Here is a 14822-nt window from a genome sequence, read left to right on the forward strand (position 1 = left end):
CCTCCAGAGTGCTTGTTTTTTTTTGTTTGTTTTTTTGTGTGTGTGAGGAATATCGGCCCTGAGCTAACATCTGCCAATCCTCCTCTTTTTGCTGAGGAAGACTGGCCGTGGGCTAACATCCGTGCCGGTCTTCCTCCACTTTATATGGGACACCGCCACAGCATGGCCTGACAAGTGGTGCGTTGGTGCGTGCCCGGGATCCAAACTGGCGAACCGCGGGCTGCCTCAGCAGAGTGCGCGCATTTAACCGCTTGTGCCACCAGCCTGCCCCCAGAGTGCTTGTTTTAACCTCAGAGCCGTATTTCTCTCTGCTCCAGGATCTCCATCCACGTGCAGGAGACGGATACTCCCGGGGAGCTGCTGGTGACACGAGGGGGCAGCCTCAGACCCACGCCCCTTGCGGAGGCTCCGGCAGCCGCCCGTCCAGGTGAGCAGGACCCTCTGGGGCCTGGGTACTGCCCCCAGGCTCCTGGGACTGAGCTGGGAAAGCAGATCCCAAAAGGAGCCAGCAAGTTTTCCCTGCTGCGGGAGCAGAGCAGCGACAGCGGAGCGAAGGCTGAGGAGAAGCAGGGGCTCAGGCCTGCGCCCACCATGGGACCAAGCGGGGCCTGGAGGGACAGGGGAGACGATGCTGGGGCCCCAGGCCTGCAGCAGGACAAAGACCCGGGAGCAGGGAACCCTGAGCCCAGGAAGGACTGCGCAGCCGGGGGCACGGGCGGGGCCGAAGCAGGAAGGAGGACGCCCGTGGGAGCCGAGGCTGGCAGCGTGGTTCTGGGTAAGTGAGGCCATTGCCTGTGCCCTGAGGTGTGGGTATGGAGGGCCTACTCCAGGGAGGCCTCCCTGAAGCTTCCAGGGAGAGAGGATGTGGGTCCGGGGGAGTCCTCAGCCGCCTGCCCATACATCCGGGGCTGGAGACCAAGGCGCAGAGATGCCACCGGCCGAGCTTGGGTTGGCCAGAGCCTGCTCAACTGGGTGGGTTTCTCAAAGCCACCTGCCTGTCTGCTGCTGCTGGTATCATTCTGGGTTGAGACAGAGGCTCTTGTTAGAGAGCAAATCCGTTAACTGATGTACGTAACCCACTCTCAGCCACTTGCCCCTGGTGAACTGACTCTCACCCAGGATAGGGAGGGATGGTGAGGCCGCTGACTTGCTTTCTGTCCCAGTTGTGGTGGGAGGTGTCCTTGTGTTCTTGTCACCCAAAGACCCTCAACTGCTCTAACCTTTAGGGTCATACCCCACTCTGTCCGAGCCCTCATTCAGTGTGGCTGCAGGCAGGCCGCCCTTTGCTGATTCCCTGCCCAAGAATTTCTGGGAGTCCCTGAGGAAGGACTGTGTGTTCTGCAGGTCATTGTGGTGTCCCTTCCCACTTCTGGGCTCTGCAGTTGCCCTGTCATACTGACATCCCCTGCTGCTTCCTCTCCCCTTGTGTGACTTGGTCCAAATGTGGACACGGGCCTCTCTTAATTCCTGATACACAGCTGGAGAGCAGGTTGTGACTTGAGAGTCTTTTGTGAGACTTGAGATAAAGCCAGTGTTAACTGAGGACTCCCTGTGTGCCAAGCTGACGTTCACCCTCGCAGGCCCGCAAGTGGGATAAGTGGAACGTAGGAGAGGTTAACAAACACACTCAAGGTCACAGCGTTAGTGCTGATGAGCCAGGCTCTGACCCTGGCTGTCGGGCTCCTGGACCCTGCGTGTAAACCTTGCAGCTGGACAGTGCCCAGAGCAGAAGGTGGTTTACCTTGCGGCAAAGGGAACTTCAGACTAGGATTCTGGATGTGGAATCTCTGTGACATAGCCGGAATCCGGGCTCTCCCAGCGTTTCTGGCGGCCCAGAACAAGGAAAAACCACAAACCCCACAAATGTTACCCCCTTCTAGTCTAGGGCCCAGGGCTTACCTTTGCAGACACAAAAAAGAGTGAGCAATATGCTCTCAAAGCAAATCCCATATTCTCCTTTGGGGAGCAGAGAGTCTCTCGTAGTAAGACAAACTGAGAGCAAAGAGCAGGATTTCCACTGCCCGGGGTGCGGTTTCGGAGGTACTGGAGTCGTCTGTGGGACACTCTGAGTGCTCCCGTGACAAGCCCTGAGCGAGTGTCAACTTCCCACCATGGTGTCTTCCGGCCCTTAATGCACAAACAGGTTTATGCTGTTGTGTGTGGTGCGTCTTCTCTACTCTGTTTTATTCGTTTATTTCGTGCTACATTTCCAGGTTCATATCACCTTGGAAGGACAAGATTTCTTTTAAAAACCTAAACCATTTTTATCTTTCCAAGTGCTGGCGTCCTCCATTTCCCCTCCAGACCCCCTGCCCCTGCCAGCCCCCGTCCCATGCCTGGGGAGCTGACCCGCTCGGGGCTGCATCGCGGGCACTCTTGCCCTGTCGGGAGATCCGGGGCTGAGAGGGGAGAGAGGGTGGGTGTTTGTTTCTCCAGCTGTCTCCCTGTCGCACGCCTCGCTGCTCCAGAGCCCTGCTTGACCTTTAAACATAGTCCTGTCGTTCAACTCAGCTGGATCGCCCTGTCCAAGTATGCCTTCTGTTTCCTGCGGGCCACCTGACCCACCCGGGACCCCTTCTTGACTGGACGTGACTTTTCCATCTTGCAAAGACACTGTCGTAGGTGCTGGGAGACCTGGGTTTGAATCCCATCTGTCACTGACTGACTCTGTGACCTTGGGCCAGGCACCTCACGTCTCTGAGACTTTGCTTCCTCCTCTATCAACTGGGTGACTTGAAGGAGATGATCCTTGAGAAGGGTGAAGAGCTTGTCGCTTGAACCAAGTGGGTCTTGGATGGGTGGTGAAAGGTGTGGGCTACACAGAGGAGGCTCAGAGGCTATTGTCTCCTGAACAGATGACAGTCCGGCCCCACCTGCTCCTTTTGAACACCGGGTGGTGAGTGTCAAGGAGACCTCGACCTCAGCAGGGTATGCGGTGTGCCAACACGAGGTCTTGGGAGGGTAAGTGGGTCTCCTGCCATGATGAGGGGCAGAGACACCTGGAGGACCGAGTTGGGGTGCTGCTGGATGGTGCTCAGGAACTGGGGATTGAGCCAAGGCCAGGAGTGGGCTACCTCACACAGCATGAGAGTGAGTGGATAGCCCACCGAGAGTGGGGAGAAGAGAACATCCCGAGAGTGCAGGGGAGCCCACATGGGATGAATGAGATGAAGTGTAGGTGCAAGAGGGCCCACACAGTATGGGCACCAGATACTGGAGGTGGCCGGAGAGCCAACAGTAGGTGGGGTGAGGGGGATGTCCCCCGGGGTGCAGGACAGACTGGGTGGTGTGGGGTGAGGCGGAGTCTCCTGGGGTGCAGGATAGAGCACCGGGTGTGAGGTGAAGAAGCTCTTCTCTAGGTTTCAGGTAGCCTGTGTGGTGTGAGGGGATGACTAGGGTGCCTCTGGGGAGCAGGGCCATCCCCGTGGTGTGTGGTAGGACCAGAAAGCCCAGGGCACGGGGTGAGGATGGCCCCCATGTGTGGAGTGAGCCTCTGGGTTCTCAGCCTTCTGTGTCACTGTGTCTCTCCAGGGGCCGGTTTGGCCAGGTCCACAGGTGCACGGAGAAGTCCACAGGCCTCTCACTGGCAGCCAAGATCATCAAAGTGAAGAGCGCCAAGGACCGGGTGAGGCATCTCCCCTGGGCCGGCTGTGCCTCTGGCCGAGCTCAGGACTCCTTTACTTCCCTCTTGATCCCCCTGGGCCCCACATTGCCCCAGGCCCCTTCATGCTGAGCAGAAAACCCAACTACCTTTCCTGCCTCTTTTCCATGACTCCCACACTCTAGTCAACAGGTCACCTCACACCTGGGCAACAGAGTCCTCCTGGACTCCCAGATTTTCTTCTTGGGCCTTAGGTTTCCTATCCGTGAAATGGGTGGGTTGGACTACGGTCCCTTCCATTGTAAGGACTGGGTTTGGGTAGTGAGTCGAGGAGACCTGGTGTGAGAGCAGGAACAAGGGTGCAGGGCAGGCGGTCATGTGCATGTATCTTGGGAGGGGCGGCTGGCTCCTCTTCCTACCCATTTCTTGGAAACTCTCTCCCCTCTGGCTCCGCAAGGAGGATGTGAAGAACGAGATCAACATCATGAACCAGCTCAGCCATGTGAACCTGATCCAGCTCTACGACGCCTTCGAGAGCAAGAACAGCTTTACTCTCGTCATGGAGTAGTGAGTGTCTTGGGAGCGGGGGCGGTGGCTCTCCAGGCAGCCAGGGCTCAGGGCTGGGGCGTGGGGCCATGCTCCTAGGCAGAGCTCTCCCTCTCCGGGACATCCAGAGAACGTCATTACCTTCTCTGCTTGACCTCCAGCATGGAGCATGGAGGACAAAACTCTTTGTCGCAAACCGGTAGCCAGTGAGCCTAATTTGACCTGCAGATGTATGTCGGTTTGGCCGACACAATTTCAGTAATTTCATTTGGTTAACAGTTGGAAATTGGGAAATTTCACGTTAAAACCTAGATATCCGGCTTTTCTTGAAAATATAAAAGATCTAGTAATGCAGGACCTGCATTTCCAGCTAGAAACAGCGTCCTAGAGCTCATAGTGGCTGACCTCTGGAGACAGGCCAAGCAGTCTCCCATTTACCCCAGTCCCCACCACTCCCAACTGCCCCTGACACTGAGGCCAAGGGCTCAGGGGACATTTATTTTTGTGCTTGTGTTGCTATTTTCCTTCTGGTAGGGCTGAGGAGAGTGAAACGTTTATCATTCATTTCTCTATCAAAAGTAGAAAAACAAAAGATAGACTAAGGGCTGTGTGTTTTAAGAAAACTTTTGTGTCACATCTGGTCTGATTTGCCCATTGGAGCTCTTGCCGTGTAGGTACTAATGGGCCCCTGTAGGCCATTGCGTTTGCAGCCTTGGCCTAGGGTGTCCAGAGTGAGCTTGGACTATCAGCACTGAAAACCAGCCCAGTCTTCCCTTTGGCCCCTCACTTCCTTTTACCACCCACACTCTGAGCTGGGAGTGGGCCAGGGGAGAGGTCCCCATTAAACTTTAGATGGCAGTGTCCCCCGGGCTCACCTGAATTGACCTCTTTTGGCCCCTGGTGATGAGAGTGGACAAGTCCTCTGAGAGCCTTGCTCAGTCCGTGCCTGCCTCTGCCTTTGCCTGGCAGTGTGGATGGGGGTGAACTCTTCGACCGGATCACAGATGAGAAGTACCACCTGACCGAGCTGGATGTGGTCTTGTTCACCAGGCAGATCTGCGAGGGCGTGCACTACCTCCACCAGCACTACATCCTGCACCTGGACCTCAAGGTCAGGCTCTGGCCCCGGTGCGTGGCGGGTGGCCCTGGGTCCCTGAGCCCCAGCTGCTCTCTCCAACCTTTGGGAGCTCCAGCGACACACGATCCTGGCTTCGTTCCTGGCTCTCTGCCGTTTCCTAGTCCTGGAGTCTAGGGCAGGCGAGCCATGCTGCCTCTCTGAGCCTCAGTTCTTCCATCTGTAAAATGGGGATAATTGTACCTCTTTAGTGTTATTTGAAGATTAAATAATATAATGATCTTTTTTTCTTTGAAAATATCTTTAGGATTAGTTTTTAAAACACTAAAATAGGAACATATGCTTGTGTAACAAATATAGACAATATGAAGTGTATAAAGTGCACAGGGAAAGTTCTTCCCACCCAGTCTCCGTGCTGAGAGGTCTTCTCTGTTAGCAGTTTGGCATGACACAAAGGGGACCATACTACACATCTTGTTTTTAAACTTGTCTTTTTTAGTTAACAATACATTGTAGACATCTTTTCTCATTCTCTTTAAGGGCCATGTGATATTCCATTGAATGAATGCATTACACTTTCTTTTGTCTACTTGACAAAAAGTAAGCACTTAATATATGGCAGCCGTTTCTTTCTTTTTTTAATACGTGGGTTTATTTCTAGGCTCTCTATAATGTTCCGTTTATCTGTGTGTCTGTTTTTATGCCAATACCATATTGTTTTGATTACTATAGCTTTGTAGTATAGTTTGAAATCAGGAATTGTAATGCCTCCAGCTTTGTTTTTCTTTCTCAAGATTGCTTTGGCTATTCGGGGTCTTTTGTGGTTCCATACAAATTGTAGGATTGTTTTCTATTTCTGTGAAAAATGCCACTGGAATTTTGATAGGGATTGCCTTAAATCTGTAGATTGCTTTGGGTAGTATGGACATTTTATGTTAATTCTTCCAATCAATGAGCATGGAATATATTTCCATTTATTTATGTCTTCTTCAATTTATTTCATTAATGTCTTGTAGTTTTCAGTGTACAAATCTTTCACCAACTTGGTTAAATTTATTCCTAAGTATTTCTTTTTTTTTGATCAATTGTAAAGGAAATTGTTTTCTTAATTTCTCTTTCTGATAGTTTCTTATTAGTGTATAGAAATGCAACTGATTTTTGTGTATTCCTTTTGTATCCTAAAAACTTACTGAATTTGTTTATAAGTTCTAACAGTTTTTTGGTGGAGTCTTTAAAGTTTTCTATGTATAATATCATGTCATCTGCAAATAGTGACAGTTTTACTTCTTCCTTTCTGCTTTAGATGCCTTTCATTTCTTTTTATTGCTTAATTGCTCTGGCTAGGACTTTCAATACTATGTTGAATAAAAGTGGTGAGAGTGGGTATCCTTGTTCCTGATCTTAGAGGAAAAACTTGCAGCTTTTCACTGTTGAGTATGTTATCTGTGGGCTTGTCATCCATGTCCCTTATTATGTTGAGGTATGTTCCCTCTATACCCAGTTTGCTAAGAGTTTTTATCATGAAACGGATGTTGAATTTTGTTAAGTGCTTTTTCTGCATCTATTGAGATGATCATATGATTTTTATTCCTCATTTTGTTAATGTGGTGTATCACATTGATTTATTTGTGTATGTTGAACCATCTTGGTGTCCCTGAAATAAATCCCACTTGATCATGGTGTATGATCCTTTTATGTACCGTTGAATTTGGTTTGCTAATATTTTGTTGAGGATTTTTGCATATATGTTTGTCAGGGATATTGGCTTGTGATTTTCTTTTCTTGTGATGTCCTTGTCTGATTTTGGTATCAGGGTAATGCTGGCCTCGTAAAATGAGTTTGGAAGTGTTCCCTCTTCTTATTTTTTGGAAGAGTTTGAGAAGGATTGGTATTAATTTTTCTTTAAATGTTTGGTAGAATTCACCAGTGAAGCCATCTGGTCCTAGACTTTTGTTTTTTGGGAGATTTTTGATTACTGATTCAATATCTTTCTTAGTAATTGGTCTGTTCAGATTTTCTATTTCTTCGTGATTCAGTCTTGGCAGCATGTTTCTAGGAATTCATCCATTTCTTCTAGGTTGTCCAGTTTTTTAGCATATAATTGTTCGTAGTAGTCTCTTATGATCCTTTGTATTTGTGTGGTATCAATTGTAACATCTCTTCTTTTGTTTCTAATATTATTTATTTGAGTACTCTGTTTTTTTCTTGGTCAGTCTAGCTAAAGATTTGTGTACTTTGTTTATCTTTTAAAAAATTTTTTCAGGTTTTATTGAGATATAGTCGACATATAACATTGTATTAGTTTAAGGTATACAACATAAAGATTGATATATATATATATTGCAAAATGATTATCACAATGTTTAGTTAATATATATCACCTCACATAGTTACAGTGTTCTTTCTTGTGATGAGAACTTTTAAGATCTCCTCTCTTAGCAACTTTCAGATATACAATACAATATTGTTAATTATAGTCACCATGTTGTACATTACATCCCCAGAACTTATTTATTTTGTAACTGAAAGTTTGTACTTTCACCCCCTTCACCCATTTCCCTCTTTCTGGCAATCACCAATCTGTTCTGTTTCTATGAGCTCTGTTTATTTAGATTCCACGTATAAGTGACATCATATAGTGTCTTTCTCTACCTGACTTATTTCACTTAGCAAAACATCCTCAAGGTCTATCCATGTTGTTGCAAATGGCAGGATTTCCTTTTTATGGCTGAATAATATTCCATTGTATATAAATACAACATTTTCCTTATCGATTCATCTGTCAGTGAACACTTAGGTTGTTTCCATGTCTTGGCTATTGTAAATAAAGCTGCATTGAACATGAGAGTGCAGATTCTCTCTTCGAGATAGTGGTTTGATTTCCTTCTGATATACACCCAGAAGTGGAATTGGTGGGTGATATGGTAGTTCTATTTTTAATTTTTTGAGGAACTTCTTTACTGTTCTCCCTAGTGGCTGCACCAATTTACATTCCCACCAACAGTGCACAAGGTTCTCTTTTCTCCACATCCATGTCAACACTTGTTATCTCTTGTCTTTTTGATGATAGCCATCCTAACAGGTGTGAGGTGATACTTCACTGTGGTTTTGATTTGCATGGCAGCCATTTCTGTGATTTTTCCACTCTGTTGGGACAACAGGAGGGTGTTTCTCTAAACCCTTTTCAGGAATTTCAGTGGCTCCCCACAGAAGTTGGGAAGTAGGTACACATTCCTGTGTGTGTAAACATTCCTCCTTCTGACCATCTTTCCTGATTGATATCAGGTGATAAAGTTGGGGTACTCATAAAAATGGTAGAGATCGTGGGGAATTGACCTCAAGCTTCCCCTCCTCACTAGAGCTATTTCCAGGGCTTCTGGACCAGTTGCTTATAAAGTAGGCAGTTAGGAGAACCTCAGGATTCTGCTCTGTGGTTCTGGGTGAAGAAACAGCCTTTGGGGCAACTCCTGTGACCCTGCAGCAGGAGGCGATCGTTGCTAAGGCCCATTGATCAGTCAGAAGCAGAGCTTACGTTCGTTCAGCCCATTCCTGGCTGTGAGATCTTGCGTAAGTTTCTTCTCTTATTGATTGATCTTGCACAAGCTCATCAATTGCAAAATGCGGAATAATAATACCTACCTCCTAGGAATGTTGTGTGAATTCAAACATGGAGAAAGAGCTCCAGAGCTGCATTGTTCAATACAGTACCCACTAGCCACATGTGGCTATTAAGCATTTGAAATGTGGCTAGTGTGGCCGAGGAACTGTATTTTAAATTTTATTAATTTTAATTAATTCAAATTTAAAAACTGAAACTTGATTCAGTTTTTGGAAAACTTTTAAGTATAGTTGGAACAACTTCAATATGTAAATTTACTTTTAAATTATAAATTTCATGAAATCTAAACATGAATAATTCATGAAATCTAAATACATATAAAATATTTCCGATGAAAATTTAGTGCCTGAATTGAGGTATGCTATAAATGTAAAATACACACTGAACTTCAAAGACTTATGAAAAAAGAATGGAAAATATCTCATCAATATTTTTTATATTGATAACCTATTGAAATGATAATATTTTGGATATATTGGGTTAAGTAAAATATATTATTAAGTTCTTGAAAAATACTTTGAGATGAATGAAAATGATAACACAACATACCAAAACTTATAGGATGCATCTAAACCAGGAATGAAATTTGTAGCAGCAAAACTTTATATTGATCAATAATATAATATTCCACTTTAAGAAACTAAAAAAGAAGAGCAAGTTAAACTCAAAGCAAGCAGAAGGAAGGAAAAGATAAAGATTAGAGCAGAAAAAAATGAAACAGAGAATAGAAAAACAATAGAGAAAATCAATGAAACCAAAAGTTGGTTCTTTGAAAAGACCAATAAATTGACAAATCTTTAGCTATATCGAACAAGACAAAAAGAGAGAAGACTCAAATTACTAAAATCAGGAAGGAAAGAGGGGACATCACTACCAGACTTACAGAAATGAAAAACGATTATAAGGGAATACTGTGAAAAATTGTATGCCAATAAGTTAGATAACATAGATAAAATGGACAAATTTATAAAAAGACACAAACTACTGAAAACTGACTCAAGAAGAAATAGAAAATCTGAATAGACCTATAACAAGTAAAGCAATTGAATAAGTATCAAAAACTACCCACAAAGAAGAGTAGACCCATATGGCTTTACTGGTGAATTCTTCCAAATGTTTAAAGAATTAACACTAATCCTTCACAAACTCTTCTAAAATAGAAGAGAAAGAAATACTTCCTAACTCATATTATGAGACCTGTCTTATCCTGATACCAAAACCAGACAGAGACATCACAAGAAAAGGAAACTACAGACCAATATCCCTTATGAATATAGATGCAAAAATTCTCAATCAACTATTAGCAAACTGATTTTAGCAACATACAAAAAGGATTATACACATCACACAGTGGGATTTATCCCAAGAATGCAAGGTTGGTTTAACATATGAAAATCCGTCAATGTAATATGCCATATTAAAAGAATAAATGACAAAATCACATGATCATTTCAATAGATGCAGGAAAAGCAAAATTGAAAAACTTTTCATGATGAAAACACTAAACAAACTAGATATTGAAGAGAAGTTCCTTGGCCTGATAAAGGCCATCTATGAAAAACCCACAGCTAACATACTACTTACTGGTAAAAGATTAAATGCCTTCTTCTTAAGATCAGGAACAAGAAATGGATGTCTGCTCTTGCTGCTTCTATTAAACATTGTACTTGAGGTTCTAACCAGGGCAATTAGGCCAGAAAAGAAATAAAAGTCATCCAGATTGGAAATGAAGAAGTAAAACTCTTTCTATTCATAGATGACATGATTTTATATATAGAAAATCCTCAGGAGGGTGGGGGAAACTATTAGAATTAATAAATGAGTTCAGCAAGGTTGCAAGATATAAGACAAATATACAAAAATCAATTATATTTCCATACACTAGCAATCAACAATCTTTAAATAAAATTAAGAAAACAAGTTTATTTACAAGAGTATCAAAAGGAATAAAGTACTTAAGAATAAATTTAACAGAAGAAGTGCAAGACTTATACTCTGCAAACTACAAAAATTGTTGAAAGAATTTAAAGACCTAAATAAATTGAAGGACATCCCACAGTCATGGATTGAAAGACTTAATATTGTTATGATGACAACACTCCCAAACTGATCTACAGATTTCTTTTTTTTTTTTTTTTGCTGAGGAAGATTCACCCTGAGTTAACATCTGCTGCCAATCTTCCTCTTTTTGTATGTTAGCCATCGCCACAGCGTGGCCACTGACAGACGAATGGTGTAGGTCCACATCTGGGAATGGAACCCAGGCCACTGAAGTGGAGCACGCCAAACTTAACCACTAGGCCATTGAGGCTGGCCCTGATCTGCAGATTTAATGCAAGCTCTATCAAAATCACAGCTGTTTCTTTGTAGAAATTAATGATCTGATCCTAAAATTCAGATGGAAATTCAAGAGACCTAGAAGAGCAAACACAATCTTGAAAAAGAAGAACAAAGTTGAAGACTCACATTTCCTGATTTCAAAACTGACTACTAAGCTACAGAAATCAAAACTGTGTTATTGATGTAAGAGTAGACAGATAGAGCAATGGAATACAAGTGAGAGTCTAGAAATAAAGCCTTACATTTGTGGTCAATTTATTTTTTAAAACAGTGCCATGACAGTTCAATGGGGGAAAGAATAGTTTTTTTCAACAAATGGTGCTGAGACACCATACTTGATATCTACCTGCAAAAGAATAAAGTTGGACCCCTACGTCACACTATATACAAAAATTAACTCAGAATGGGTTATAGATCTAAATATAAGAGCTAAAAGTATAAAATTCTTAGAAGAAGACATCGGAGTAAATCTTTGTGACCTTGGATTAGGCAGTGGTTTCTTAGATATGATTCAAAAGCACAAGGTAGAAAAGAAATAGATAAATTAGACTTCATCAAAATTAAAAACCTTTATGCTTCAAAGGACACCACCATGAACGTGAAATGACAGCCCATAGAATGGGAGAAAATATTTCTAAATCATATATCTTGCAAGAGACTTGTATCTACAATATATGAAGAACTCTTACAACTCAATAATAGAGAGACGAATTTAAAAAATGGGCAAAGGATTTGAATAGACATTTATCCAATGAAGATATGCAAATGGACAATAAGCACATGAAAAGATTCTCAGCATTATTAGTCATTAGAGAATGTAAATCAAAACCACAGTGAGATACTGTTTCACACCCACTAGACTAGCAAAAATAAAAAAATAAAAATAGCAGACAATAAGAAGTGTTGGCTAAGATGTGGAGCGATTAAACTCTCATATACTGCTGGTGGGATTGTAAAATTGTGTATCCACTTTAGAAAACCATTTCGCAGGCCCTAAAATGTTAAACATAGAGTTACCATATAACCCAGCACTCCTAGGTATATACTTAAGAGAATTAAAAACATAAGTCAACACAAAAACTTGTACATGAATGTTCTTAGCAGCATTATGCATAATAGCCAAAAAGGGGAAACAACCGAATGTTCGCTAACTGATGAATAAATAAACAAAATATGGTATATCCATATGATAGAATATTATTCAGCCATGAAAAGAAATCAAATACTGATACATGGATGAACCTTGAAAACATTATGCTAAGTGAAAGAAGCCAGATGCAAAAGGCCACATGTTTTATGATTCCATTTATATTAAATGTCCAAAATCAGCAAATCTACAGAGACAGAAAATACATTAATGGTTGCCCAGAGTTGGAGGTGGAGGAGAATGGAGAGTGACTGCTGACGGGTACAAGTTATTTTTTTTCAAAGTGATGAAAATGATCTAAAATTAGATAGCAGCAAACTATCTACTGAAAACTGCTGAATTGTATGCTTTAAAATGGTGAAATTTATGGTATCATTATTTATATTTCAATAATGCTGTTATAAAAATTAAGTTCACCTGTTTCTTTTTCCTTTTTTTTTGGTAAGGAAGATTGGCCCTGGGCTAACATCCGTGCCCATCTTCCTCTGCTTTATATGTGGGACGCCTGCCACAGCATGGCTTGATAAGCAATGTCCAGTATCCGAACCTGCGAGCCCTGGGCTGCCAAAACGGAGCATGCGAACTTAACCACTATGCCACCGGGCCGGCCCCTCTTTTTACTTTTTTAATGTGGCTATTAGAAAATTTAAAATTATATATGAGGCTCACATTATATTTCTATTGGACAGTGTTGTTCCAGGCCTTCTAAAGAAGACATGGAGACTTGTAATCACCATTGCCCTGTACCCATCTTAGGAATTGCACAACCCCATTGTAACATAAACAGCAATAAAACCGTCTGTTGGGACAAAGAGTACGTGGCATTCGTTTCAGAATCTGTAAAGTGTTTCATACGTATCATGTCGTTTGATCCTCACACCCTCCCAGGAGGAAGGCAGGAAAAGGTTATTATTCCCATTTTACAGATGGAGACACTGCGGTTTCAGGAATGGGAAGGGACTCATCTGGGGCTCCAGACTCAGGTAGTGGACCCCTGGACCTCAGGCACTGGCCTCAGGTCTCCAGGCCCTTTGTACCATGAGCCCTCCATCTGCCCTCAACCTCCACTCCCATCCAAAGTTGTTTTGCACGAACAGCAAGCATTGTTTCAGGCTCCCTCGGGGCCTCAGAGCTGATCCGAAAGACTTCAGAGGAGAGGTGTGTCAGGACCACCACCCCATCCAGGGGGTCACAGCTGTCACCACAAAATGGCAGGCTGACGTTTAGCAGCTTTGATCTCCTTGCCCAGAGAAGATCTTGTCCCACCTCCGAGATTCTGATGTCGCTGGTCAGGGTGGGTCCTGGCATTGGCACTTGAGAGCCCCCTGATGGTTCTAACGTGCAGCCAGGGCTGAGCCACCCCCAGTCACGGGTCTCCAACAGCAGCTTGTGAGCCAGCTCTGCACCACGGGGGTGTCGCGTTTGCTTCCCACACCTGATGAATGTGTGTCTAAACTGAATTTTGTTGTCAACATTTAAAAGCATGGAATATTCACATAAAAACCTGGATTTCTGGCTTCCCTTGAGGGCTGAGGAACTCTGGCAACTGGACCCACATCCTGGGTGGTGGCCGGTGGCTGGAGCTGAGCAGTGGCTGCCCCTCTACACGGGGCAGGAGGCCTCCAGTTCCCTCCCAGTCCACACCACTCCTTATTGTCTCTTACCAGCCCACGTTATTTATTTTCAATATCATCCCTGTAGAGTTCCCCCAAGCCACGCATTTCCCTTGGAGGCTGGGAAACTGAGGCCTGTTGACAACAAGTGTGGGAGCTGCAGACCTTCTTAGCATTAACTGAGCTGAGCAGACTTCTCTTTCTTCCCCAGCCGGAGAACATCCTGTGTGTCAGTCAGACCGGACACCAAATTAAGATAATTGACTTCGGGCTGGCCAGAAGGTAAGGAGGCTGTATTTCGGCACTTGGACAGAACTCCCTGGGGGCTCTGTGGCTCTCTTGGATGTGGTTACCCACAGATCAGCCAATTTTTGAGTTTGGGGATTGACACAGAAAGCTCTCTCACTGAAAGGCTGGTGGCCTTTGACAGGCCTATTACTACCACAGGGGGTGGCTTTATGCTGCGGCCTCTGCTTCTCCTGAAAAGGCTGTGGGGTTAATGAATGGTGTGTGAGCCAAACCACCTGTGTGAGCAGAGAGGGGAGCGACAGTTAAAGGGGGACCACTGAATGGGGGTGCTGGGCAGCTCAAGTCTATTCATTCCCCAGGCCTCCGGGGGCCGGGGCATGTGAGGCATCCGTCACCATCCTTGCCCTCCAGGACATACTGAGTGAAATAGGAAAATGAGTATGTGACAGTGTAGGGTGGTGCCATGGGCAAGTGGTTCTGGGCCCCTCAGGACTGGGTCTGTCTTGGTAAAAGGGGGTATAAGGGAGTACCGGCGGCTAGGGGGCAGTTACAAAGGTTAATGAGATAGTGCATCAACGGTGCAGACCCACCCAGTGCATACAGGGAGCATCGTGTATAATTTTTAAAACATC

General features: G+C 44.4%; 1 protein-coding gene across 4 annotated transcripts in view; it reads left to right on the top strand.

Annotated features, from left to right (window-relative positions):
- Window positions 1-14822, top strand: part of MYLK3 (myosin light chain kinase 3) — a 77783-nt gene that overhangs the window by 50891 nt on the left and 12070 nt on the right. For 3 of the 4 annotated variants that reach the window (XM_087420321.1, XM_087420323.1, XM_004443429.3), the window contains exons 4-9: window positions 318-775; window positions 2856-2961; window positions 3532-3625; window positions 4059-4168; window positions 5117-5258; window positions 14153-14223. In XM_087420321.1, the coding sequence (XP_087276447.1) occupies window positions 318-775; window positions 2856-2961; window positions 3532-3625; window positions 4059-4168; window positions 5117-5258; window positions 14153-14223 (981 nt within the window). The remainder of the gene's footprint in view (window positions 1-317; window positions 776-2855; window positions 2962-3531; window positions 3626-4058; window positions 4169-5116; window positions 5259-14152; window positions 14224-14822) is intronic. The other variant, XM_087420322.1, reaches the window with a different exon arrangement.

The sequence above is a fragment of the Ceratotherium simum genome, chromosome 30, assembly GCF_057802395.1.
Source record: "Ceratotherium simum simum isolate JZ-2026a chromosome 30, ASM5780239v1, whole genome shotgun sequence".
Taxonomy (NCBI): domain Eukaryota; kingdom Metazoa; phylum Chordata; class Mammalia; order Perissodactyla; family Rhinocerotidae; genus Ceratotherium; species Ceratotherium simum.